At 46.8% G+C, this 27,849-nt stretch overlaps 1 protein-coding gene across 2 annotated transcripts in view; it reads left to right on the plus strand.

Annotated features, from left to right (window-relative positions):
• Arhgap25 (Rho GTPase activating protein 25) overlaps window positions 1-27,849 on the plus strand; it is a 77,162-nt gene that overhangs the window by 35,433 nt on the left and 13,880 nt on the right. For both annotated transcript variants that reach the window (XM_038318969.1, XM_038318970.1), the window contains exons 3-5: window positions 5,233-5,320; window positions 7,826-7,942; window positions 23,906-24,113. In XM_038318969.1, the coding sequence (XP_038174897.1) occupies window positions 5,233-5,320; window positions 7,826-7,942; window positions 23,906-24,113 (413 nt within the window). The remainder of the gene's footprint in view (window positions 1-5,232; window positions 5,321-7,825; window positions 7,943-23,905; window positions 24,114-27,849) is intronic.

Genomic DNA, 27,849 nt, shown 5'->3' on the forward strand with positions numbered 1-27,849 from the left:
ATAAGTATATCTGGAACAACGATTGTATTTAATGCCTAATGCATTCGCACATAAATGTTCCCACACCGGTTCACTGTGGACGTGAACTAAATCAGTGAATAGAGCCGGGGAAACAGCTGCTGAATGGAACAGAACAGAGTCACAGTAGATAAGGGAAGCCAGCAGCTGTTAGGGGAACGATGAGTGGTTGGGAGACACATTGCGATCTTAGGTGGGCACAGGAGTGCACACTGACTTCATGCAGGTGGTGGGGATGCTAAGGAGAGGGGCCTGCTAAGTGGGCCTCTGGTACCAGAGCCTGCTGGACAGAGGGAACGGCCACACGCAGACTAGAGGAGCAAGTGTGACCTGGGTAGGGAGCACCGAGGGTTCCAGGTGGCAGGAACGGAGCCAGTACAGAGACCCGGAGGGGAAGAGCTCAGAGAAGTGAGGGCAGGGGTGGAGGTTTAGGGTTGTAGGTTGTGAGCACCGCTGCACAGACTTGGGCATTTACACTGCGTGTCATGAGAGCCACTGCGGGTTTCTGACCGGACGGGAGGCCGTCTTTAGCTTGCTGTCAACAGATGGTTCTGTGTGTCCTAAACAGAATGAAGTTTGAGTAGGGAGCCCAGGAAACACTGTTAGTGGTGACAGGACTAGAAACGTCAGAGGGAGCTGGGGGCTGGGGGCAGCAGTGCCCAGATTCAGAATTTATGAGAACAGAGGCACAGCGTCACACCTGAGGGTCAGGATGAGTCCACAAGACAGCTTTGATCCTCGGTCTCAGGCCCGTCCCTTCTCCCTGCACCCTCTATTCTGCCCATAGTGGGAATGAGAGTGTGACAGGCTATCACTAGCTATGCCTATGGGATCCCGAGTATAAACTGAGGTCTCTAGTGCCTAAGACGGCTGCATTCCCACCTAGAGTTCCTATCTGTGGTAAAGGAAGCAGCGTGGAAGGACTTTACTAGAACTTCTTAGAGAAAATAGACTCCAAAAATTAGGAAGGAGAAGACGAGGCATCTATGGATATTGGAGGTGGCTGAGCAGATGAACTGACGAGCAGATGGGTGGAACCAAAATGAAAGTCTGCCTCGCCAGGCGTTAGCGGAGATCTGTATGTGGTGAGTGGACTTCCTGTTCTTTATGAACAACACAGACCTATGGAGCCCAGCAAACGCAAGACAAGATCACAGTGGCAGGCGTGTGAGAGAGACATGAGAATCCTCTGGGAGGCAAGGCCGTGTTTGCCACCCCAGCCTCCCGAGAGGGCCCGCTGGGTAGAGGCTGTCTCTGTGAAGTGTAGAAAGGGAAAATTGTCTCCCACGGAGCACTGCGCTCCCTCTTCTCGTGGCCCTGCAATTACCTCTGCCTTTTCTGGATTCTCCTTCTTGTTTAAATGAGACAATACTGCCTGGCCTGTGTTTATCACGTGCTCTAATAATATAAAGTACATATGAAAGCCTGTCTTGTAAAAGCAAGCTAGTGACAAGGGTAAAATCGTCACGTGTGAGTCCCAGCTTCTTCCCCGTGTGGAAACTCACCACTCCCATGATTAAATTGACCGGGGATGAGTAGGCGATTATGTCCTAAGTCTGCAAGGACAGTTTATTACGAAATCTGTGAATATAGTAATCGGACCAAGAGGGCAAGTGAGAAAGCCGCACAACCCCTACCAAGTGGTTAAAAAAAAAAAAAAGACTGATAAAATAACACATTCATTTCAGATCTAAAAATGAAGATCGTAGGGCTAGAATGGTTATTCCTTACAAAGGACATATTTTGGTGTGTGTTGTACTGCATATTTGTCTGGAAAAGCTGCACTTATACATGGTAGGAAATTTAGATCATTAGAAAAACACAAATAAAAATGATCACAATTCCCATCAAGAAGTAGCTGCCTAAGTCCAGCATTCCCTGGCCACAGACACTTAGAAAATTGTCCCTTAAGTGTGAAATAAGGATTTCATTTAATGAAAGGGGCAATATGTCACAAATATTGCTTCTTAGTATTGAATATTATTCTACAATGTCACCAATAATCATGGCAAATAATATACTGTACAAACATTCTGAAATTTAAGGTACTTTTTTGCTGTTGTTTTTTCATGACAGGGTTTCTCTATGAAGCCCTGACTGTCCTGGAACTTACCACAGACCACGCTGGCCCCAAACCTACAGAAGTCCACCTGCCTCTGCCTCTCAAGTGCAGGGGTTAAAGGCCTGTGCCACCATTGCCCCACAAATGTTCTGAAATTTAAATAAAAAGAAGCTGAATGTCTTCCTATTGGAAATTGAGTTGATGGCCACATTATTATCCCAAACCACAGCTGGTGACTGTCCTGCTGTCTTCATGCCATTCTCACATCTCATTCAAATGCAGATCACATCTGTTTAGTGTTCAGCTAACTATATGGTCATTTGTCACATCTTTGGGGATTCCTGGAACTATCTAGAAATGAACTGGAAGTTATAGCTACAGGCTAGGTTCTTGAAAACAAGTAATGCTCTATTTCCTCATTCCTGACTGTGGGGAAGACTTAAATGGGAAACACCCATGAGCAAAGATGCAGAAGACACGGCAGCTGTCTGCGTGGGCTTAGGGGAACTGCATTTTAAGAAACAAGGATGGTTTATTTCATAACAAAAAGTCAGTGCAAGAAAATAAAGCTTCAGATAATAAATGGGAAACTCTATGCACATATTTAGTAAACAAATGTTCTTACAATTTAAAGTATTCTTCCAAAACTGCAAGAAAAATTCAAACAAATCAGTAGAAAAAATGGCCAAATTTACAAAGAAATGCAATGTCCAGTTATCATCTACTAGAATTTTGATCTCAGTAACAATCAGTGCCATACAATATACATTAGTGATCCACCATGTCCTCTTGCCAAAGTAGGAGAAGCGTTCTAAGTGGTAGTGGATGAAGCCAGGGAACAGGAACCCTGCGCACAGTTGGTGGAAGTGTGTGGTGCCCTGACATCACAGAAAACCTTTGTCCCGAATTTCAAAGCGAAGGAATTCAGCCCAACAGGTCTGTCAGTGCTGTGACGTGTTTAACAACAGGCTCTCTGATGGCAAACTTTGTGTAGGATTTGCCAATATTTCTGTGGTGTAAATATTCATTTCATGTTTGCTTCAAAGTACCACATGAGGGCCAGAGAGATGGCCTAGAAGCAAAGAGCATTGGCCGCTCTTCCAGAAGACCCAAGTTCAATACCCAGGACATGTGTGGCGGCTTCAATTGTCTGTAACTCCAGCCCTTCTTAAGCTTCCACAGGCACCAGACATACACGTGGAATACAGCTATACATTCAGCAAAGACACCCATATACATAGAATAAAGTTGAAATAAAAAAATCGAAGTACCACATGACGTCACGGAAGGTAGAGCTGAAGAAGATTTGCAATGGCGCACGTAGTGTTCCACAAAATTTCTACCACACGGATAAATCCCGCCATAGACATGATAGAAAGGTGTGGGAAAGAACAAGAGGTGACAAGCTTCGGGTGACACTATCTTTTTCTTTTCTTACTTTGTAATTATGTGGGAGGCAGGGTGTATGTGCTGGGAACCATTTCCTGGAGGTGGCGCTATGGGAACACTGTGCTGGGAACCAAAATCGGCTCCTTTAGAAGAGAAGTAGGCACTCTTAACTGCTGAGCCATCTCTCCAGCTTCTCATTATTCTTTTGAATATGAAATCATTTACCATGCACTTACATAGTGTAAGTTTTAGTGATTTGGAATGTACCTAGATCTGCCGGTTCTGCTCCGTCTCTACTCAGAATCCACCCAGGCCAGCTGGCAAAGTCGGTGACAGTAGTGGCAAGCGCTTGAGCCATTTTCTTTCTTCGCTGTCCCCCCTTTACCCACCAGGGCATCTTCCTCTCATCACCATCCTGTTGGTTATAGTGTCCCAGGGTCTCCCCGAACAGTCTGGGGTGGGGGTGGGGTGCGGGTGGGGTGGGGGAGGAAGTTCTGTTGGGAGTGTTGGTACCCTGTGTGTGTGGCTCGAACTCTGCCGCTTCTTTGAGCTAAGTCTGGGTAGGAAATCCTGGTCAGGAATTCTGGATTCTCGCTGTCCAGTGTTCACATCATCATTTTCCTGTTAGTGTGACTTGTGGTGTTCAGTCAGCTAATTAACGTCTTGCAGCCTCGTTTCCTCACCTCTTCCGTCAGGAGAACAGTCCCTTCTGGATTTCTTGTGAGGATCTGCTCCACTAATCTGTTTGGGGCAGTGAGCAGGGTCCGGCACCTCACAGCTGCTCAACAGATTATACAAACATGCAGTAACGCCAGTACTTTATCTTTACAATTTGTGATGAAGTGATTCGGGGTATCAAGTCACAATTTAGAGAGGTACCTCTGAACATGACTTCCCTTCCTGGGGGCATTCCTTCCTGTACAGAAACGACAGTTTTCTTCTGGAGTCGTGCTAACCCAGACTAGTAGAGCAGCCACGTGACATAAGGATGGTGTGAGGAGTCAGGTGACCTCCAGACAGTGAGACCTGCAGGTGACAGCATTAAAGGTTGCAGAGGGATGGCAACCTTTCCTCCCTTTTTTCCTGTTCCTTCTTGCCGTCTCCTCCTCTCTCCCTCTTCTCCCTCTTCTCCCTCTTCCCTCTCTCCTCTTCCTCCTTCCTCCCTCTCCTCTTCCTTCTTATTCTCTCTTTTTCTCTCTCAGATATCTTTCTTCCTAGACCCCAGGAAACTTTCTTTTTCCAGGCTTCTGATGTTATTTTGGAAATGTCTTAATCTTCTGGTCCTTTATGCTTTTACCGTGGCTGCCTTTTTTTTAGATTGGAACAATGACAGCTTAGGACCTGATGTCCGACCTTCAACCTCGGTGACTTGTAAACAGGAGTAATTAAGTCTGGAGAAGTCAGCTATGTCATTTAGCTCCCAATCTAAATCTCATCGGAAAGGTGGATGTGACGGTCGCCGCCACTGGGGTGCTGTGAGGATCTAGTGAACTTCCCTGTGGGAAAGCCCAGTGCAGTGCTGAAGCATTTGTGCATGCAGGGTAGAAGTGACTTGGCTTTCCCTAGGCATCCAGCGGCTGCCGCTCACCTTGGCCACGACCCGAGTCAGAGGGATGGATGTCCCTTAACCTGGAGGCAGCTTTCCTGTTCCTCCGCTTGCCCTCCTCACTCACTGTTAGCATCTTGTTTGTTTCCCCCAAATTAGCTGCTTCCTAGGGAAGAAATTGTTGATTACATAAGAAGCAAAACCTTTGGTCTTTCAGGGCTGCATGTATCTGCCTGGCAGCACAGTCAAGGAAATCGCCACAAACCCTGAAGAAGCTGGGAAGTTTGTCTTCGAAGTTATTCCAGGTAGGTAGCCTGCGTTTCCACCTCACACCTCGAAGTCAAAGTGACGGTCCATCATTTAATCATGCCAGTCCCACAGAGGTCAGAAGCCAGGAAGAGCAGCTACGGCATTCAGTTCAGCCTTCAAGGGGACGTCCATCTCACCGGCCGTCTCTGTCTCTTCCTGCCACACTATCTTCCTAGTTACACACACGAGTGGGTATATAGAAATCCCAAACTCAGAACCTATGTTCCCGCAGCTGTTTCCAAGGCTCCATGCAGCCTGGACTCACTATGGAAAATGTTTAGGTCATCTCTTTGTCCTCCTCTTACAGAAGGTCATACTGCCATTAGAAACAGGATTCCTGATGAGGCCCCTATCTGGGCAGACCTCAGGTCCAAGGCTCACAGTAGTGTGCATTTAACTCACGGAAGACAGCTGTTGAGGGAGGGGCATGTCTACCTTTCTGCCTGACCATCAGCTTGAGAACAAGCATGGGGTTTCTCCTATTGGGTAACACATCCCACTCAGCCTTCATACGTAGCATTTAGGAGATGCCATCTCTCATCCAAAAGCAACTGTGCTGGGCATCCGCTGAGAGCTGGGGCTGCGGTAGGGCTGGAACTCAAAGAACGGAAACAGCCGCACGCAGCGTACAGTCCTGCCTCACGCCACATGGCACAGGTGAACCATGTAATCTTCCGGATGGGACAACAGCCAAAGCAAAGAGAGAACACGTTCTGTCTGAGGGGATGGAGGGGGTCGCTTTGTCCTTGATCATGGAGCAGGCTGAGGGTGTGTCACTGAGAACATGGAATTGGGGTAAACTTAGGAAGATGTTAACAGAGAAAATGAAGTGTTTGGCTGGAGGTAGCCTTTCTGGACAGGGATGACCAGGGCAATGTCCCCAAGCCTCCATGTGACAGAGAATTCCAAGTGGATCAGTGTGGTCAGGGTGGCATGATTTCAGGAATGGGGATTCGATAGGCACTTCTCGGCAATTATAAGAAAATGAATGTCTCCGCCAGAAGGATGTAAAGCCACTGGGCCATTCTATGGCTCATGTTCAAAATTCATGTGATTTGAGAATAAAATGTAAGTTATAGGGATGAGAATGGAGTGGAAATGGATATTAGTGAGGAGACTCATGCAACAAGGCAAGTCAGGGGTGAAGGCTAAAGGAAGTTTCCCAGTGGGGCTTCTCACGGCAGAACCAAAGGGAGCCAGTAAATCAAGATGTGTTTTGACAGTGTAGCAGACTGAAGTGTGTTCTTGGCAGAGAAAGACACCAGATAGGTTCTGCCCAGCAGGAAGTCCGTAGGGAGGAGGAGAACAGCAGCCTTGCCCGGTGTTTGGCTGGGCAGATACCTGGTATCTCTGGGCTTCGGTCCTAAGAACTAAAGCTGGTACCACCACAACTCCTACTCCATCTCAGAAGGACCCTGCGTTTACTCAGGTCATTCTTAGTTCTTCCCTGAGCACGTTTTGCTTCCAGGTCTACCCCTGGAGACACCCCTGAGAAAGGCTTTCGTGGAGAAGAGACTGACAAGATGCCTTTCGAATCGGCTAACCCCAAACTGAGAAAGAAGGGTTGGTGGTGCTAAGTCCAAGAGACCAGAACTAAAGGGATTGGAAAGCTGGTTTCTGCAGGAAAATCCAGGGCTGTGTCTCTGGGACAGTTGGAATATTCTCTCTCTCAGATGACCTGGCATTGTAGGAAGAGGGGGCTTCAACAGCATCTGGTGATCGAAGGGATTACTGCTGTTTTTGTCCCTTCTAACACCTTTATCAACTAAAGGAAGTTCTATATCTGCAGGTTTCTGCCTGCAAGAAGGCGTAGGAAGATGCCAGGTTCCTTTCTTCCCCTCATTTCTTCTTTTGTCACTTTTCCTCATATTTTGTCCCTCCTGTGCCACCTGTCCTGTCTTTTCCACCATCTTTCTGTCACTTGATCCATTTAAGTTTTACTCCGTTTACTAAAGTGAGAATGGTAAGCGAGCCCTGACAGTGCCCATTAAATGAGTGTTGGAAACCCACCCTCTGCAAGGCTCTGAGTGGTCCCAGCAGCCTGTGACAGGAGACACCCATTCTATGAGAAAGGCACTCTGGCACCCATTGTCCCTCTCGCCTGGGGCCTTTGTTTCCTCCCACATCGCCACAGCTGAGCTCAGGCTGCTTTGAGAAGCATCGGTTGTGGGCATGGAGACCAATGTCTCCTTGAATGCTGAACTGAATGCTGTAGCTGCTCTTCCTGTCAGTAGTGATGGCTTCTGACCTCTGTGGAAATGGCCCTCTGCCAAAGCCAGGGCAATTATGAGTCCTGTATTCAGAGACTTGTCAATAGGAATATGCTATTGGCTAAAGCCACAGGAGTGGACCAAGACCCAGGGTCACTGAGCGAAGCTGGACAGCACTGTTTTGACTCTCAGTGCTTTATTGAACTAGGAAACCAGGTTCAGTTTCACCCATCCCCTGGCTCTTGGCTCCTCCGGCTCTACAACCTTCCCATGTGCTACTCTTTCCTTCAGCCTCATGTGACCAGAATCGCGTGGGACAAGACTCCTATGTCCTCATGGCCAGCTCCCAGGTAGAGATGGAGGAGTGGGTGAAGTTCCTCAGGAGAGTTGCTGGCACGCCCTCTGGAGGTAAGGACGGGCACAGCAAACCATTTCTGAGCAAGTCTGGGAGGAGGAGGAAGCAGGCTCCAAGCACCATCTCTCATGGTGCAGTGTTCAGGGGAGAGGGTCAGAGACCTCTGAAGCCACTGGCATGGTCAGGTCCTTTGCTGAGTATGGGGAAAGAGGCTTCTGGGTATCTCGCCGTCCTTCTAGTTCACCTCAAAAAGCCAACTGCAGACCAAATAGAATCATAGTAAGTCCTTTGCCTTGTCCAGTCAAGGAATGTGATACCCCAAAGTAGGGGATTCTCTGCTTTGGCTAAAGTCCTGTCTCTGAGATGAAGAGATTGGCTAGCTGAGCTGAGTTACTGGTAGCCATAACTCTTACTGTGCCATGGGTCTATCTGTTATGGATCCAAGAAGTTAAGGACAAGATGGACAACCAAGGCTGGTCAGTACAGAAGGACAGCTGTCCCCCAGAAGATGGGGTCTTACAGATGTGTGGTAAATTCCGCATGTAGCCCTCTCTAGGGTATGCAAAGTGTTTGAGGTCTCTGGGCATCCTAGCGATATTTTCACTCTTGGGCAATGGTTGGACTACAAAAGACAAACAGCAAAAACCTGAGGCAAAATATATATGAGATCAACAGATGTGAATTTAGCATGTTTTCTTCATTTCATAAAAACATAAAGTAACTCAAATGGATAAGTTTACAAAATACCATTTTCCAACATTTTAGGAAAATGAGCTACTTGTGTTGACTCCAGGAAAACTATAAATATGTAATTAATTATTGATGCTGTCTCTTATTTTAGAACTCATTTATGGAAGCATTCATGGTTAAATATTGATTTTAGTTCCCAACAATTTCTTTCAGAAATTATAAGAATACCAAAATATGTTATGTAAAATTGAAAAAAAAATCAGTCATTTGAGTTCTTTTAATGCTTCTTTGTTCCAACCAGGGTTGTGCATAGATATATTTTTTTTCTAAATGATAAATGTAGAATGTATGAAATTTTATATGCTTTATCACTTAGTTATTTCATGTTACCATAAAATCTTTTTGCAGGTTTATTTTTATTATTTGTGTATGTATGCGTGAGTACATGTGTATGTGTGTGTGTGTGTATGTAAGCTCACGAGTGCATGTGCATGTATGTGTGCGCAGGCATGTACATGCATGTGGTTCTTGTGGAGGTCAGAAAACTGTGTCAGATCTCTTGGAGTCATAGCTACAGGCAGAGGGCTGCCTTTGGATGCTGGATCTATAATCGCATCCTCTGCAAAGCCTCTCTTATCTACTGAACCATCTCTCTAGTCCCTACCATAGAATCTTATTGAGTCATTCCAAAGGTTGTTTTGATGCAGAATAGAAATCACATCCAATGATGTTAAATAGCAGAAAGGGTTTCTGGGTAGATGCACTGAAGACAGGGACTGCCATGGACCCCACAGGTTCAGGAACTGAAAGATAAAATTCTATCAGTTTCTCTGGGCTATGCCTTCACTCATTGACTTCTCTTTGCATGCCTGCCTCGTTCCTGTCTAGCCAGCAGCCCCTTGTGCCCACACTTGTCCCACATTTATTCTTATGCCAGCCAACTTCTCTGTACCTCTCCTGCCAGCACTAACTCAACCTCTGCAGCCCCATTGTTAACCCCAGATAAAGAAACTCCACCTGGCTCAGCTGAGGTCAGGATTCCACCTGGGGACATAGGTCCTGTGGCCCACCAGGAGGGGCTTGGAGAAAGAAGCCTTCAGAATAAGAGTATCTTCCAAGGCTGCCATTAACATCAGCACCAATGCACAGAAAGCTCTGAAGCTACCCTGGCTGTTTCCCAAGACCTAGATGCAAGCTTCCATGATGGGAACTGTGCCAAGAAGAAGGTTTTATTTATTTATTTATTTATTTATTTATTTATTTATTAACATATGAAAGCTTGATCCTGTGCCGTGCCCTCTGGAATGTCTTCACCATGACCTTCCTTAAGTCCTGGACTGCAAGGCCAAAGGCCTGCTGACACGTCCTTTTCCTAGAGCAGGGCTTTGGTCATGTGCAGGGGTCATGGGTGTTATCTAACTTTGCATCTGCTCTGTGCTCTCACTGGGACCTGTGCCTTACAGCAGCCTGGAGGAGACTGGTCCTGCCGCCCTGCTGTGCTCTGTCCCCATACTCGAAGGGTTCCTCTTATCAAACCATCAGCCACCACCCTGAGAAGGAAGCTGAGTTTTAGTACTGGGAGTGGAAGGAGCACTATGGGCTTATCTGGGGAAGGGAACCGTGTTAGCTGTGGTGTGATGACTACTCACTGGACCAATGTGGCAGTGTCACAGAGTAAAATAAGGGAAACCGACCCTTGGTGTCATTTACCTGAGGCTGAAGAGTTCTGGTCCCTCCAAAGGCTGCCCTTTCTACTTATGGAACAATATAGCAAAGATGGCCTCAAATAGAAATGAAGAACTTCTGTCTTGATCAATCTTTTCTAGGAGTCTCGAAGTGGGGGATTGAGGAAATTGGTTTTAGGGCCCTATTGACTCAGAACAGCTCACGAAGCCACAGCCAGATAGCATCAGTCGGTATCTGCAAGCCGTTTGCTTCATGTTTGTTGGGGGCGTTGCTTTTAAGGCCTTCCTGCTTTCAGCAGATGGTCTTTAGTTTAATAACCATATCTTACAGGTACACTCCTTGCTCTGAGGCAGGTGCATGGCTGAGCCTCGAAGGAGAAATAGGTAGCATGGCACCTCACTCAGGAGTCCAAAGTGTCGTAAGATTGATGAGGTTACTTCTCTTAGACGTCGTTGGTCTAAACAGCTGGGACGCGGTGTAGAAGCCGAATGAGTGCATAGTTCTAAATGATCTCAAAACACATTATTAACTCGGTTACAGGTGAGGTAAAAGTTGGATTTGTAAGGACAAGTGTCATGCAGCACTTCTTAGAAAGCCATTCCCACAGACCCAACATGGATTGCAGACATCCTTCGTTGGTTCTTCCTATGTTAGATGAGGGAACTTCAGACATGAAAGAATAGATGGCCACCCCTAGAAGACTATCAGGAGAGGAGCAGTGGCAGGGGTAGAGCCAGGACTCGTTGTACGGTGCCATCAGTGAACTGCAATTGGATCGCAGGACATACTCCCAAACTGTGACATCACCAAGACACATTGCCATCTCCTTCCAGGCCTAGGGCAGCTGTGCGTTTCCCATGTGTGTCTTGTCCACTTCTCACTACCTCCATTCCTCCACCTGGTCAGAAACAGAGTCCTTCCTGATCAAACCCACTGCTAACCTTGCTCCCTCTAACAGATATGCTAATGTCATGTTAATCATGTCAAGTCCCCTCTGCTCAATCATTTCCTCCTCTTCCCTTCTCAAAGGAAAAGCTTCATACTGATTCACAATGCACAATGTTGCCTTTGTTATCTCTTTGTCCGTGTTTTCTAGTTCCTGCCCCATGCCCGTTTCTCTCCAACATCACCAGCCTCCTCAAACACCACGGGCACGCACCTGCCTTAGGGCTCTGCACCTTCTCTTCTTTGTTTAGAATCCTCTGCTTGGCTTGGTTACTTGTATGTCTTTTGTCTGGTTGGTTGGTTTTCTTCAGGTTTTTGCTTAAAGGCCACCTCAGTAATTCCCCGTTGGGACATTCTGTCAAACATTTAGTAGCTTTCTTTACCTAGTTCAGCCCTCCCTATTCCTCTGTTCTCTGTTTTTCTCTCTGGCATGTAAACCCTTCCTTACTTGATAAGTGTTTGTTTCATAGCCCCCCTCACTGGGATAAAAACCTCAATCTGTATGGCAGGATTTGGTTTTCTCTGTGTATCCCAGGACTGAAACAGTACCTGGCTTGTGTTAAATGGACTGGTTAAGGAGGAACCTCTCCACATGAGAGTCACACTGGGTCACTGCCCCACGCTATTCTTGCCATTGGCTGATGCCCACCAAGATAGGACTCAGTGAAGTGAACAGCTTCTTGTAGAATTAGTTCCCATGGAAGAAGTTAACAGCAAGTCTTGCTGAAGTTCTTTTTGATCCTTAGAAAAGCCAACAAAACTGTAGAACCTGACCAGAATGGTAGCTGGACATGAAGAGCCTTGCCTCCCACAGTGGGGGTGGGTATTCTCTGACACTTGTAGTACCAGCCTTAAATGAGAGAAACCACTCTGGGCCGAACAGACACTTCTCTTGCTCCTGCTGCTGAAGAGGTGACCTCCAGGTCTCCTAGCTTCTCAGATGTGCCTCCTTTCTGTCAGGCTCTGCAGGGTCCTCACATCTCCTTGGGGAGCAGCTGCTTGGGTCTTCTCAGTAGACTAGCTGTCTACAGAGGACCAGCTGGATAGACGGGCCGGAACAGCAGCCCTGGAAGCTGGGAATGTTATCCCAAAGTCTTGCCAGGAATAGAGAACAGAGGTAATCAGCTTCTAATAGCTCATCCCAGGCCTCAGTGTTCTGGTGTGTGTGTGTGTGTGTGTGTGTGTGTGTGTGTGTGTGTGTGTATTTTCCAGACTCCTCTCCTCTCAGCATGGAGACCACACTCTCGAGTCATCATGGTGAAATTTGGCTCCTGTCCCCAGGGACAGGCATCCAGGCTGTTGATGGCATCTCTGTTGACTGCTTCCCCTTGCCCTCTGGGCGCCTGCTCAGTGGCTCCTGGACGCAGGGTTCTCACTGAGGCTGCAGTTAGAAGACAGGGTTCAGCTCCTTTGTTTAGGTTTCATGGTGGATTTGCCAACACATGGCTTATGCAATGTAAATATTGAGTTATTATAAACCTCGAGGAGTTGATCTTCCTCCAGTCTTTTATTTCTTTATACCCTTCAGGACATGATTTCACAATCCCCAGCAGAGTGCAGCTTGTGGGATGCGCCATCCATTATTCTGTGTGATCTCGTCTTCCTTTCTAGATAAGCCTGATACACTTTTTATTTGTTTCTACTAACTCCCTATCTCCCCTTCCTCCAGCTCCTAAATATAAGAAAGGCATGCATTTGTTCATTTACTCTGAAACTCTATACTGATGACTTGCCAATACTAGGGAGAAAGACCTCTGGTCCTCCCCATGGAGGGAAGGGAGGAAGCTACTCAAGGAACTCAGTCTACTAAAAGACACTAAAATTAAAATTTAAAAACCAAGGGATAATATAAAACAATAATTTTGAAAAACACTATAAAGGCTCGGCGTGGTTGCTCATACATATAACTCCAGCACTTGGGGCCTGAGGTAGGAGGATCACTGAGAGTTCGAAGCCAGCCTGGGCTACAGAGTGAGGTCTAGGTCAGGCCAGGCTAGAGTGAGAAACTGCCTTATAAAATAAAAATGCATCATGAAAGGAAAATGCCAGAAACAAAGTAAATCTTTGTGAAGGAAATTGAGGAAGGCTTTTCTGAACCAGGAATGACTCACTGAACTCCAAATAGGCAGGGGAGGTGAACCAGACAGAGAAGCAGGAAAAGGAATGGTGTCTATATCAAAGGGAACAGCAGCTGCAAATGTCTTGAGACAGAAAGGTGAGTGTGTGCTGGGGTTTTGAGATGGGGTGAGGGTAGGTGGTAGCGGTAGAGACAGCTGGGGAATGTGTTGGTCACCAGGACCAAAAGGCAGCCGTTCTGGAGAAAGGTTCAAGAAAGAAGGTAGCAAAGTCAGATTACATTTAAGTTATTCTAGTTGCTGTGTGCATCATGGCCTGGGCTGGAGGCCCAGAGAGAAGGCAGTAGACCAGAAGCTGGAGCTGTCATCGAGGCAAGAATAGATTAGTGGCAGCTTGTATAGGACGAGGGCAATGGAGCTGGGAGAATCAAACAGGTTTGCACAGCGTTCCAGAGGTGGCATTGCCAGGACATGGTGTGAATTCCATGTGGAGAGAGAAGTTGGTGGGGAATTCCTGACTGGGGAATGACAGAGAGATGAACACTTGATTGGCAGTGTGAGATGGGCCCAGGCCCTTCCTGGCAGTTCTCTCCCTGCCTGGACCTCCGTGATGGTCTCTGGGTGCACAGGGTCAGTTACAGCCGTCCATTCTGTCTTCATAAAGGGTGTGTGTGTGTTGGGGGGGGGGTAGCTGGCTCGTTTCACCCAACAGCCTACCTCTGAGATCATTGTCTCAGAAGACCCTGACTGAGCCATGCATGTCTCTGAAAGCCTTTCCAGGAGAGGGTGGGCTGGCTTCATAAAGGCTAAGTGGCATTCTGTGTTGCTGCCAGACAGCTTGATATACGGCGCAGTGCTGGTAAACGCTTGTGTGGGGGATTTTCTTTCTATCTTTTAACCCACTTCTGAGCTGTCCCCTGGATGGCGGCTGACAATTAGCTGCTAAGTAAAAGGAGGCACTTATTTTTATTATATTCCGACAGCTTTATGTTTACTCTCTGAAAGCCAAGGGAGCCTCTTGTGTGTAAAGGTGAGTAGGGAGTAGGGAGAAGTGTTGGGAAAGGGTCGGGCAGGTGCCGACACATCCCTAGGGTTCCGCCCAGGAGTCAGAACCTGAGCAGCCTTTTGCAAGCATGTGCTGAGCTGGAAGTCAGAGAAGACAGTTAGCTCTTGCAGTGCAGGCAGAGAGGCCAGACTGACGCCTCGGAGGCAGAGCGCTCTGCAGCCATGCCTCACGTCCCCAGGATGCCGCGCTGGGAACTGGGCTGTGGCTTTCCCACCCTGGCGCTCCTCTTTTGCTGGGACTTCAGGAAGAGAGCCCCCAAGCTCCGAAAGAAAGGTATTTCTTTTCTGTTTGATCATTCTTCCATGATAGGGCAATTTTCTTAGCTGCTCTCTGCTCCAGTGTCAGGATAGGGTTCGCGTCTGAAGCTGAGCCCTGGGGAACCTGGAGCTGGCACAGGCTGTGCTGGGATCTGGATCTACAAGGGACTCAGAGAAGCCGAGTGGTGGTAGAGGAGGGACAAGATAGTGGGGGAGCTCACCACTGATCTAGCCATTTTCACTTCCATAAACCACTCAGTGCCCTGGGGTTTTGTAGCCACTTTTTGGAGAAATCTCTGGGGCTGAGGGTGGAAGATGGTTGAACAGGGAACAGAGGGGCAGCTGTGTTATCTGTGAGAACGAGATGTTACTGTCAAGGGGCTATCAGGACAAAGCGTCTTCTGTTCAAAGCCTCAGGTCTGAGGACTGGGGAACATGCGGGAGGTATGAGGCAGGCTGGTATAGTTGGCACTGTAGCATGGTGGGAGAAGCACTGGGAGGCCTCTAGCCTTGGATCCTTCCTGAACATGGATGATGTCTTAAAGATTATTACACTGACTTTGTGGGGGCTACTCTGGTATAAAACCCAAGACTTCTTGCATGATAGGCAAATGCTCTGAGTTATTTTCCCATCCCTTAAAATTAAAAAAAATCTTTGTGTGTGTGCACGTGCATGTGTGAGTGCACATGCAAGCACTGAGTGTATGCACATAGAATTTAGAGGTCAGCCTTGGGTGTCATTCCTCAGGAGCCACCCACCTGTGTTTGGAGATGTGGTCTCTCACAAACACGCTTGGGACTCGTAGGTTAAGTTGATGACCAGTGAGCCCTGGGGTTTGACCGTCTGCACCTCACTGGGACTAAGGTCGTGATCAAGATCGGGTACTGGTGCCTGAATAGCAAATGCTTTACCCACTGTGCTTTCTCCCCAGTCCCTGTTTTGTTTTCTTACTTTTTTTTATAAGACAATATCCTGACTTCCCATTGACTTTAATAACAACAGATTAAACTGCTACACAGAGGGTCCCAGAAAAAAGTATGGTCTTAGGACAAATTTCAAACCTGAGTATAACTTCTCAGTTTCTGGCTTCAGATTAGCCCAAGTAAATCAGTCAATTGTCACATTCAAAAATTAGCCAGACCAAAGTCTGTACATCTTAATGAACCGATATACAGTTAAAATTAGCATTCATCAATTGACTGAAATGTGGTCTTAGAGAGATTCCTAATCTGAACCCAGCTTATTTTGGTATGTGATACTTTTATTTGTAAGTTTTTAATAATAAAGTTTTGTTTTTTTTAAAACCCAGTCAACTGCTGTAAAGATTATATTGCATTTAGTAATTATATTGCATATCATACAATGACTGTAATTAATAAGTTGAATTTTATAACTGTTAAGATGAAAGCACTTCTGCTAAGTGATTGGCTCAGAGTGACAATGAGCTCTGGTGAATGATTTGATTGGACCTTACATTGCTGCCAAGAGCAGAACTATGAAGTCCAGATGCCCCGAAGGAGTGGGCACAACCTTGGTAGGCCACAGCAACACCTGCCTCACCGTCCTCTCCTTCACTGGCCTCTCTAGTTTTTGTCCTTGGGCTGCCTCTCTTCCAGTCCCTGTGTCCAGATTTTTCCATGTATACCTAGAAGCAAAGGTAAGGATAAGGACCAGGTGGTGGTGTCTCATGCCTTTAATCCCAGCACTCGGGAGGCAGAGGCAGGTGGTTCTTTGTGAGTTCAAGGCCACCTTGGTCTACAAAGCAAGCTCCACGATAGCCAGGGCTGTTATACAGAGAAACCCTATCCCCCCTCCAAAAAAGGGTAAAGACAAGGACCAAGAGAACGAGACAATACAGTCAGTGTGTTTGTGTGTGTGTGCATGTGTATTTGTGTGTGTGTGTGTGTGTGCGTGTGCGTGTGTGCGTGCGCGTGTGCGTGTGCGTGTGTGTGACTGGGGTGGTGTGGGGAATTGAATACCAGGGTCTGCTTTGGATTCCACACAATGTGATCTTCTATGACAAGTGATAAAACCTGACCAAGCTAAGCCTAGGGTGCTTTCTTTCATGGAAGAAGGGACACAGGGGCCCTCTTGTCTCTAGGGCATATGGCAAGTTCTCCATAGAAAGAATGGCTTTGGCCGAGTTCTGAGCCACAGGTATGAAGTTTGGAGACTTCATCCTGGAGGAATTTAAAGTCTTGAGTTTGTAAGGAAGTGAGCAAGGGCAGGGAAGAGACCGCCGAGGGACAAGCTAACGCTCGGAGGTCAGGGAGAAAGGAAGACGCTTTGGAGGAAGGTGAGAGCAGACAGTGATGTGAATGAGGAACCCAGAGAGGGCAGTTCCAGGAGCCACTAGTAAGTGTTGCAAGAGGGGGGCATGACCTACTGTACCCCAGCTGCTGACTGAACAGCCGAGATGAGCCCTAGAAATCTAACCCCACAATTAAAAAACATAAAGACCACTGGTCTCCTCAACAAGAGGGAGTTTGGAGAAATGCTGAGCGGAGGGAAGAGTGGGGAGCACAGGAGACAGCAGGTGGAACTTTCCTGAAGTCTAAGGCAGCTTCTGTGCCAGGAGATAAAAATAGGCGAACCAGACGGGCTGTCTGTCTCTGAGGCGCTCACAGCTCACGAAAGAGTGCTGCTTAAATAAATCATCGCAAAACTATATAAGAGGCGATAGAAGAGGGGCATGAATGGGTGGGGGGGATCTGTGGACTCAGAGATGGCTCCATCCCCTCCCCAAATCTTCCAAACTCAGAAAGACTGGGTGTCTAGGGCATGTGAGAAGAAAGCCATCAGCGTGGGGGTTTCTAAGTGCAAGCCTGCCTTTTATTTTCACACCATCACAAGCGTCAAAGATCCTGTAGATGTTTTGTGACTTTGTCCATTCTGCAGAAGAAACTGGCAAGGAGCTCAATTGTCCCTCCCTCCAAATTGTAACAACATAGACAGTGGCGGTGAGGCTGGAGTGAGTTAACGTGTTTCGGGTGGCCCAGTCTGGAGGGAGAGAGTGTTTATGGGTAACTCCAACGTGATGCTCTCAGTCTTGCTAATTGGTCCGTTTGTGTTGGGCACCTGGTGTCAGGTTTTGTGTTCTCTTGGCACTTGGGTGACCGAATGCTGTGGGCTGTGAGGAATGCTGTGTGGGAAGCAGGTACTAAAGAGGAAACAGGAGGAGCAAGGGATTGAAGAAGACACAGGGAGAGTCACTCTCTGTGTGTTCTGAGGGCAATAGAGGAGGGAGGGGACATAGGCTACAGCTATGATGGTTACTGGTTTATAGGTGGTACCCAAATACGTAGAGACATATAAAGGAGGCATACAGGAGTCATCAGGATGAGAGTGAAAATTTTGTAGGCACATGGAGAAGAATTGAAGGAAAGGCAACATGACACTATCAGTGTTTGGAGAAGACCAGCAGGTAAAGAATCATACCAACTCCAAAGGAGGACTTGGCCACTGGGAGGGCATCAGCAAGCACCAAGAAGTTTTGATGCAAAGAGACAAGCGATGGGAACTAAACTAGGATGGGTTGGGAGGTTGGGGACTGAATAATCCAATGGGCTGTGAGGGAGGAAACGCCCTCCAGAAGTAAGCACATGTTTGGTGGGTGCAATGGCAAAGAGAGAACGGCAAGAATTGCTGATCTGCAGAGCTGAAGTAAAGGATCGCTCCTGATAAACTGGCAATGACTCCTCATATCCAGAGAGAAAATGTCACTACACAAAGAGTAAGTCTCAGAAGAGGCGGAAGGGGTGGATGGAGCTGACGGGCTCAGAAAGCAGCAAGTGGAGGAAGAACAGGGCTCTTTTCCCTTCGAAAGAGGAAGACCCTGTTTAGGAGGAGGGTGTAGAGGCAGGGTCTGGGGAGTTAGCCTTGGCTATCTCTTTCCTCCCAAAGGAGTCACCTGACCTTCTGAAGCAGGGAGGAGGGTGGGATAGTGAGTATACAGGGGCGGAAGCCCAGAGAAGTGAAGATTCGGAACCAAGATCTCATGAGACTGGAGTAACACAGTACTAGGCTATGACGCTATCCACATATAATATGATGCCTTCAGAGTCCTCAGTAGCCTGACAAAGTCAGACCTGACAGGGTAGGGCTGTTGGAAGGGGACAGTCATATTGAGGAATGGATACCATGGCCAGAGCAGCATGTGAATGGTTGAGTGTGGCAAGGGGGTGCAGACTGGGCACACGGGAAGGCTGATGTGCCTAGGGGAAGAGAGAAATCAGGATATTTAGGCTATTTGTCCACATCTGAATCGAGTGGCCACCTGTGCCCACAGTCCATGCTCCAGAAGCCGTTCCCTCTGACAGTGACTCTGTACCTCTCAGAGAGAATTTCCCAGTATGCCATGGCAGCTTGTGTTTTGGGTCAGATCATTTCAATCACGATCTTCTGGCGTGGTGGAAATATCTATCCAGCCCCTTTCATAGCGAACAGAAGCCCAGTTCTGTGTGGTCCTGAACATTCTGACGGTCTTGGTATTTGTGTGTGTGTGTGGTCCTTTCATTTTCATAACGGGAAGTTGGCTAATTAGAGGCAACGACAAGGTCTTTGTGCTCCTTGTCATTCCACAAGGCTGCAGCTGGCCAGTGCCACGTACTTGACGATTGTTGCGGAGGAAACTGGATTAATTTGTGTGATGACTGCTGGGTTCCAACCAAAGAAATGTCAGAATAACCATGAGTTTTGGAAAAGTACTTGTTTAAAGATACTAACACACCAAGTAATTCAGCACAATCTGTTGCCCATCCTCCTTGTGCCAGGCTCCCAGGGGAAAGCAAAGAGACCTCACCTGTGTTTCTAACCACAGGAGCTTATGGTCACATGCCCAGACATCTATGCCCCATTTCTACAGTGCAGTGGGCAGAGAGGAAGGAGAGCACACACAGTGAGGATGTAGTCTGTCTACCCGAGAGCAAGAAGGCCCGGCAGAGATGATGATATTGGAAAAGTCCCAGGAGAGACTAACAGAATACTAGGAGGCAGGGAAGGGGGCAGACATGGGAGGGAGAAGAGTGTTCGAGAAACTGGCGGGCACTGGTTTGGGAGCATTGGAGTGAGGCGCCTTTGAAGACAGGTTAGTCGGTCATGTGAGAAGGGCGAGTGGATGTCAGGCCAGCACCGAGATATGCTAAAGTCAAACAGGAACAGATTTGGGATCAGAGATGATACCCTCAACCCCCAGAACCAGATACCACGAGGGAGGAACCATCAGACACTGAGGCCAATTGGAGAACACCGCCCTGGCAACTGAGGATGAGGTGTATGACCTCAGAAGCAGGGTGGCGGTGCTCAGACAGCATTTTGAAAATGCCGGATACTGGAGTAGAGGATTCGGGAGTCCAATACTGTTCTTCATAGGTTAAATCTGTATTAGCTAGTGTCTGGAGAGAGGAGAACAGCCAGAGAGTCAGGGGTCCGGAGAACCAAGAGACTTTGCGGAGGGCCAGCTTGTAGGCCAGAGCCCAGGTTCAGACAGAACTGAAGCCATTGCCCTCGGAACCTAAAGGGAAGAAGCCTTGGAGCTTGTGGGAAGAACAGGTGGGCAGTGGCCCTCTTCATTTAGATCTAATCTTGTCAGGCTCAGGGGTGAGGAGATTACCGAGCTGGTGCTGACAGAGCCAAGGTGGAGCTGGCCCACGCTTGCTTGCTGGAGGCTGTGTAATTTGGAAAAATATTTTTGCAAAGCAATTTGCATGCCGTCGGGACAAACCGCTTGACCCTAGAGCTGTACACGCAGAAAGTTGCCCCATGAAAATAGTTGAACAGCATGAAATATCTATGCTCATCTATCCAAACACTAATTAATTAATTAAAAAATAATCAAATATTATGCCTCCATGTGTGGACATTCCGGCGAATACGTTCACTGTAGCTGCACTTTTGGAAGTAAAGTAAACAATCTGAATTCTAAAAGAGGCCTCAATGGCTTAACTCGGTGCGAGATAACGGAGTGATGGGCTCTTGTCCTCCAGTGCCCCGTGTCACCAGAATTCAGTTCTTGATTTTTCCATGTTACCTTTAAAGAATTTAGGACAAAAATATTATTAACCAAGACCTAAAAACGAATCATTTAAATTTCCCAGGACGGTAATTTGGGATCGCTTCTGTCTGTCTCTATTTGGATCCCATTTTGTTTACATATTTAAGATAATACTAACCTTCTGCTGAGCACCGCATGCCAGGAAACTACTCAGATTCCTCTGCTTACTACTGTGGCTCATTCATTTCATCTTGACGGCAGCTCTGAGGTGACAGCTCTGTCATAGCCACTTCACTGTCAACTGCATCGAGCCTTGGAGGCACTGGCAAACTTGCCAGATGAGTAGCTGGGGCAGGGAACATTCGGAAGACAAGTTTGGTGCTGAGGCCCTGGGCTCCCGCGGGCTGTCTGTCATAATGTAATGGAAACAAGATGCTTTCTCAGTGAGAAACACACTTAGAGATGAAGGAGGGCTCTTTAGTGGTGTTTGACTGTCTGGAGCTAATGGCAAGCTAAGAGTCCACTCCCTGGTACAAGATTTCATTAGCATACGTGCACCTGAGTGAGGCTTATGCATTTTACATGCGCTGCCATCCTTCCAGCTCTCTCAGGTCCAGGCCCCAGGTTACACTTCAAGTATCATAAACAGAGTCAGGAGACTGCAAGTCTGCCTGCTTAGGCAGATAGAAGGTTTACATAGCAAATATGTTACATATTGCCAGAAGTATTTTAAGCATACCACTGTTGTTCTCTTTCAAATGGTTGTTAGCCAGTGTCATCTTGCCCACATGACAGGATCATGTCTTTTCTGATAAGAGCACAGGGAATTACATGGCAGGACAGGAGTTTGTGATGGTTGTACCTCTGGCTGCCACCTTGAGCTGCCCCTTAAAGGTCTGTGTTTATTATGGGAATGGGGTCTTAGTCACTGTTCTATTGCTGTGAAGAAACACCATGAACATGGCAACTCTTACAAAAGATATCATTTAATTGGGGCTTGCTTACAGTTTCAGAAGTTCAGTCCATTGTCATCATGATGGGGAACGTGGCAGTGTACAAGAAGCCATGGTGCTGGAGGGGTAGCCGAGAGTTCTACATCTGGATCTGCTGGCAGCAGGAAGAGCAAGTCACTGGGCCTGGCTTGGGCTTTTGAAACCTCAAAGCCCACCCCCAGTGACAAAGGCCACACCTCCTAATCTTTCAGATAGTGCCACTCCCTGGTGACCAAACATTCAAATGGATGAGCCTATGGGGACCATTCTCTTTCAAAGCCCCAAAGAGCCTAATGACTGGTCAATCTCAGTAAATAAACATTTATATCTTAGCACCTTATATTTCTCTTATCTCTGACAGGCTGATTAGTGTACTACCTATTTGGAGGGGCATTTTAGAGGCAGCGCTCCTATATCTAAATTTTACTTGTGTGACTAATGTCTTCTAAGTCAATCTATTAGTAAGTCTCCTATAATACCAATTCTCTTTATCAATAATACTCCCCTCAAGAGCCATAAACTGTCTAGTAAAACCTCCAGAGACAGATATAAAAATCTCCTTTTGAGTTGTTGGCCAGGGTGGTGAAAGAGACTCCCCAAAAATAGGCTACTGCAGCTATGCTTAGTTTCCTCCCAGAAGTTGAATGTGAAACCCTCTTGATAAAGGCACCACACATGCTAGACATACGACTTAGAAGGGCTGAACTGGGACTGACTCGGAAGCTCTCCCCTGAGGAATAGCTCTCTTCATAACCAAAGGTGTTATGCAACCTGCCAAAGGAGAAAAGTGATCAATAGTCCTGCCCAACTGTAAAGCCACAAGAATGAACAGGATGGCAAGATATCCCCCGAGGGTGTAATAATGGCACTTATGTTTTGGGGGCAACCAACAGCTGTCTAATTAGATTAAAGACCTGCTCAACAGAAAGGAATTCATGCCTGATACTATAAAGCTAGCAGCTACTCTTGGCTGGATAAGTATTGGACCCTAGAGGAAAGCCTATTACAGCTACTTTCCTAAACCAGTGTAATTCCTATTGGCATTCTATTTTTTCTTTCTTTTCTTTTTTTAGTTTTTCAAGACAGGGTTTCTCTGTGCAACAGCCCTAGTTGTCCTGGAACTAGCTCTTGTAGTCCCAGGCTGGCCTTGAACTCACAGAGATCCACCTACCTCTGCCTTCCTGCCTTCCGAATGCTGGAATTAAAGGCGTGTGCCACCACCACCTGGCTTCCTAACTGCATTCTTAGCACTTACCTTTACACCTACAGATGAATGTTACTCTTACCCCCATCAAAGCACTTCTTTTTGCTGGAGTTGAAGATCATTACAGAAGTTCCAAAATCATATCTGGTCCAAAATTCAGAAAACAACTGACTGTGTGGTACCCAATCCCATTAATACATTGAAAACACAACCATGAGAGAGCGGGCCAAAACACTGTAAGAACCGGACCTCTACTGGGAGTGTGTGTCTACTGTATAGGACAGGGAGTATGTACCCATAACAAAGCTCAAAAAAATGGCCGAAGAAGCATGACCTGAGCAATGACAATACCAGTTGACATGCCAGTGTTGAGGGAAGAGACCTCACAAGACTCTATCTCTAGATCAATGACTGCAAAGAGAGGGAGAATCAGTCTTCTACAGGGACAAACCCCCTGGTAGATCAGACAATCCCAGTGGTCAGCCCTAAACAAATACATAGAGCAACACTAAATGGATTTATATCTCTCTCTCTGTATGTGTGTGTGTGCACGTGCGTGCATGAACGCGTGTGAGTGTATGTGTACTCATGCATGTGCAACTGCATATAAAACAATAATTAAAGCAGAAGAGCTCGTGAATTTGAGAGAGTAGCAGGGCACATGGAAAGAGTTGGAGGTGGTAGAGCGAGGGATGGGAATGATGTAAATGCTAAATTCATGTATGAAATTCTCAAAAATATTAAGCTAAAAATGGATAAGATTTTGAAAGAAAAAAGGGGTTAGAGAGGTGCTTTAGTGGTTAAGAACACTGAGTACTCTTCCAGAGGAATTAGTTTTAATTTGGTTCCCAGTGCCAACATGGCAGCTCACAAACATTTGTAACTCAGGCCTCAGGGCAAGCCGATGTTCTCATCTGGCGTCCAAGGGCACTCATGCATGTGGTACACAGACATACAAGCAGGCAAAACACACATATGTGTAAAATGATAAAATAATAATAACTATTGATATTATTTTAAAAAGAGAAGAAATGTGCACAGTTCCTGACCACCCACTGACTCAGAGAAGGTCAGAATAACTCAGGGGCCCCACATTTCTTCTTCCCAGCGGTGTTCGGCCAGCGCCTGGAAGAGACTGTGGCCTATGAGCAGAAGTTTGGCCCTCAGCTGGTGCCCATCCTGGTGGAGAAGTGCACAGAGTTCATCCTGGAACACGGTGTGAGTGAAGAGGGCATTTTCCGCCTGCCTGGGCAGGACAACTTAGTGAAGCAGCTGAGAGATGCATTCGATGCAGGGGAACGACCTTCTTTTGACAGGTATGCTGTCCTCCTTACCTGCACTGTCCCGTCTGCCTGTGCCCCGTCCGACTGACTAGGCAGAGAAGATCTAGGGGAGCCAGGGAGCCTTCAAAGGCTTCAGAGGCCCCAGAACACAGTAGGAAAAGGCTTTGCTTGCTCTGTTCATCACAGAGAGGAGAGTGTGCGGACAATTTATATGACATAGTATGATCTGGGCAGAGTCAGGTGATGCTTAGGGCATGAGGGAAGGGGAATGATGCAGAGCATGGGGGAAAGCTGAGGCTTAGCCTAGGAACACGCCCAGCATCCTCGTCAGGCAGAGGAAAAGCATGAAAAGCAGGGTTTTCTGCATAAACACATGGGGACGATTAGCACATTTGTGTTTGTAGGCACCAGAAGTCTGCTCCAGCATTCCAGAAGTGGCTGGAATTGGTAATCTCATAAGTCTGCAGGTCCACAGCACTGTGTGATTCTGAACTCAGCTCTGAGCCATCTGACTGGAGCACACACCATCATAGCGGCCTGGTGTCCATTCTTATCCTCCTCAAAGGTTTCTAGCCCTGTATGAGGCACATCTGATGTGGTGAAAATTCCTGCAGTCAGTTCCTCTCACTCTCCAGGAACCCAACAAGGATGTCCTTCTCTACCATGCTCAGCTGCTCCAGCTGCACCACACACTGCGCGCTCAGCTGCTCCAGCCCCAGTGCACACTGCATGCTCAGCTGCTCCAACCCTATATCCACTCTGCATGCTCAATTCCCTACATCGACACTGCATGCTCAACAACCTACATCCACACTGCATGCTCAGCTGGTTCATCCCCACCACACACTGCATGCTCAACTGGTCCAGCCCACTGCATACTGCATGCTCAACTGGTCCAGCCCCACATCCACACTGCTTGCTCAGCTGGTTCATCCCCACCACACACTGCATGCTCAGCTGCTCCAGTCTCACATCCACCCTGCATTCTTACCTGGTCCAGCCCCACCTTCACACGGTACGCTCTGTTGACTACAGTACCTGATTGCCTGCATGCACTTGTCGTGCTGGCTTAAGACCAACCACTCTTACCAAGTTAGCTGCTCAGCAAACAAGCTTTGGTACAATGGGCCTGAACACTACCCAGTTCACAAATGTTGAAATCCTCTAGAGTTATTTAGGTCAGAGGGGAAGCTCTAAAGGCCTGAGTCATTCTTATGCAGGCATCTCCTTGCTCTTCCTCTTCAGCCCCATTCTGTTCACCAATGCAGCCGTTTTCCCTCTGAAGCATCTCTAAGGCCCATCGGTTTCTCTCCATGCCTACTCTGGCTTAGTCTTTGTTTGGCCCACCTATGACTTCTGCCTTTAGTGTGCCATAGGCTAATTTACCTATGTAGTTTAGGCAAACAGCGGTATATTTACCCCGAAACTATAGCAAGTTATGGGCCCGTTCAACAGCACAGCCAGTTACAGTCCATAAGCAGGAGCCTATTCCAGTATATTCACTGAAGCTATATTCAGGTTGCTTCTTAATTTTTAAATTATGTTTGAGTCAATCAAGAGATGTAGGTGGATTATTGCTTAAAGAGTAAAGTCAGGATGCCAAAGGACAGAGGTTCTAGTGGGATTTGCTAAATAACTGCCTTGGATGCCTGTTTGAATTCTTCTAGGTCTGTAGTCTTTGATTTCCATGAAATCTGGGAGCTTAGAAGGAGGAGGAAAGCTACCCCCACATACACACATATACAACACATATACACAACCACACAATACATACACATACATACATATACACAATATTACGCATACACACACATATATAAAACCACACACATACATACACATACACACATATACACATTATACAATAATATGCATGCACAATTGCACATGCATATAACACATACACATAGACACACATGTACACACATAGACACATATATACAATCACACATATCACAGAGAGAGAGAAAGAGAGAGAGAGAGAGAGAGAGAGAGAGAGAGAGAGAGAGAAAGGAAAAGAGATGGGAAAGAGTCCTTTTAGGGCCAGCTCCTGGGTCCATATGCCCCTTGAGTTGACAAACCTTATTTGGAGAAGAATGTAGCAATCTTTTGTTCTTGTCATTTAACTAAGTTTCAATGCATTTAGGGCCCAGGCTAGGAGTGTGTTCCAGCACCTATAGGTGACCATGTAGACATTTGCCACAGGCATAGCTGTGGTGTGAGCTACATCTCTCCTATAGTTACAGTTTTTCTGAACCCTGACTATAATATTTATCAATCAATGAGTTATAGGTGTTGGAAGGTCAAGAGGGCCCTTCCTGGCATCTCTAACACGGGGATAGTGGCTGGACACTGAGTTTCACGGGTCATACAGTTGGTACTGTCAAATGATCTGCTATGTTTTTTCACCTGAATGAAAGAAGCATGGTTCTTGCGCTTGGTGACAGGTGTACGTGGTTCTCACAAAATAGAGAAAAGCAAATATAAAAGCCTCCTTGTACAGCTAGGGCAGGTGGCTCAGTGGCTAAGGAGCTCCCCACACAAGAGAAGATGAGAATGGAAGTGCTGTGGGATGTCTTTCTGCATGTTGTGAATATGTGTTGCTCTCGTTGGTTGATAAATAATGCTGCTTCAGCCTATGGCAAAGCAGGATAGAGCTGGGTGAAAAATCCAAGCAGAGATACAGGAGAAGGGCAGAGTCTGGGAGATGCCAGCCAACCAGCCGCTGAGGATACAAGACATGTTAAAAAAAAAAGGTAATAAGCCATGAACCACATGACAAAGAATAAATTTAAAAATATGGGTTAATTTAAATGTAAGAGCTAGCTTATAATACGACTGAACTATTGACCAAGTATCTACAAGTAATATTAAGCCTCTAAATGGTTATTCAGGAAATGGCAGGTGAGAAAGAAACCTCTGATTACATGGGTGTTCAGATCCCTTGCAATGGAAGGAAGGCACCCATGTCAACATCTGTCTTCCACAGAAACATGCACTCACATGTATGTGTACCCACACATATGAGAACATGAATAAATACACACATCACACACATACACATGGAAAAAACAATTTAAAAAAATCTCCTTGTCAGTTTTTACTAGGCTTGAATACCTCTCGGTCACAACCCTGATGTCCTTTCCATCCCTGGGCTCTCTGTGAAAATGGACAGGTGTGCTTCATAGCACATATGCAGGCTCCAAGGCAACGTGGCAAGGACACCAAAGGTGGGTCAGAGCTCAGACCCAACAAAGAAAGTCACTTAAGGCTCATGCTTTGGTTTGGAGGAACAGCCAACTCAAGAGAAATTGTCCTGGAGACTTAGACCGTAAGGGTGACCCCCGAGGCAGCACCGACACAGTGGAGGGGACATTATGCCCCCAATACACAGAATGTGTTAGTGCTAAAAATGACAAGTAGAGAAAACAGAATTCAGAGAAAGGAAGCCTGACATAGTCTGGTAAACTAGAGAAGGCCTCGAGAAAATAATGTTGAGGATGAGACCCAATAAACCGAAATAAGAAGCTGGCCAGGCTAACCTCAGGCTATCAGCATCAACTTTGTCAAAATTAATTGGGCTTTCTGGATGTTTCTAAGAATATAATATAACATAACAACATATAATATGATATGATATGATATAATAATCTTTGAATTACCCCTATTGTATCTGTGGCTATATCTCCTTTCTATTTCTTCTTCCTTTTTTCCCCCTGAGACAGAGTTTCTCTGTGTATCCCTCGCTAGCCGGGAACTCGCTCATTAG

The sequence above is a fragment of the Arvicola amphibius genome, chromosome 2 (assembly GCF_903992535.2).
Source record: "Arvicola amphibius chromosome 2, mArvAmp1.2, whole genome shotgun sequence".
NCBI classification, from domain to species: domain Eukaryota; kingdom Metazoa; phylum Chordata; class Mammalia; order Rodentia; family Cricetidae; genus Arvicola; species Arvicola amphibius.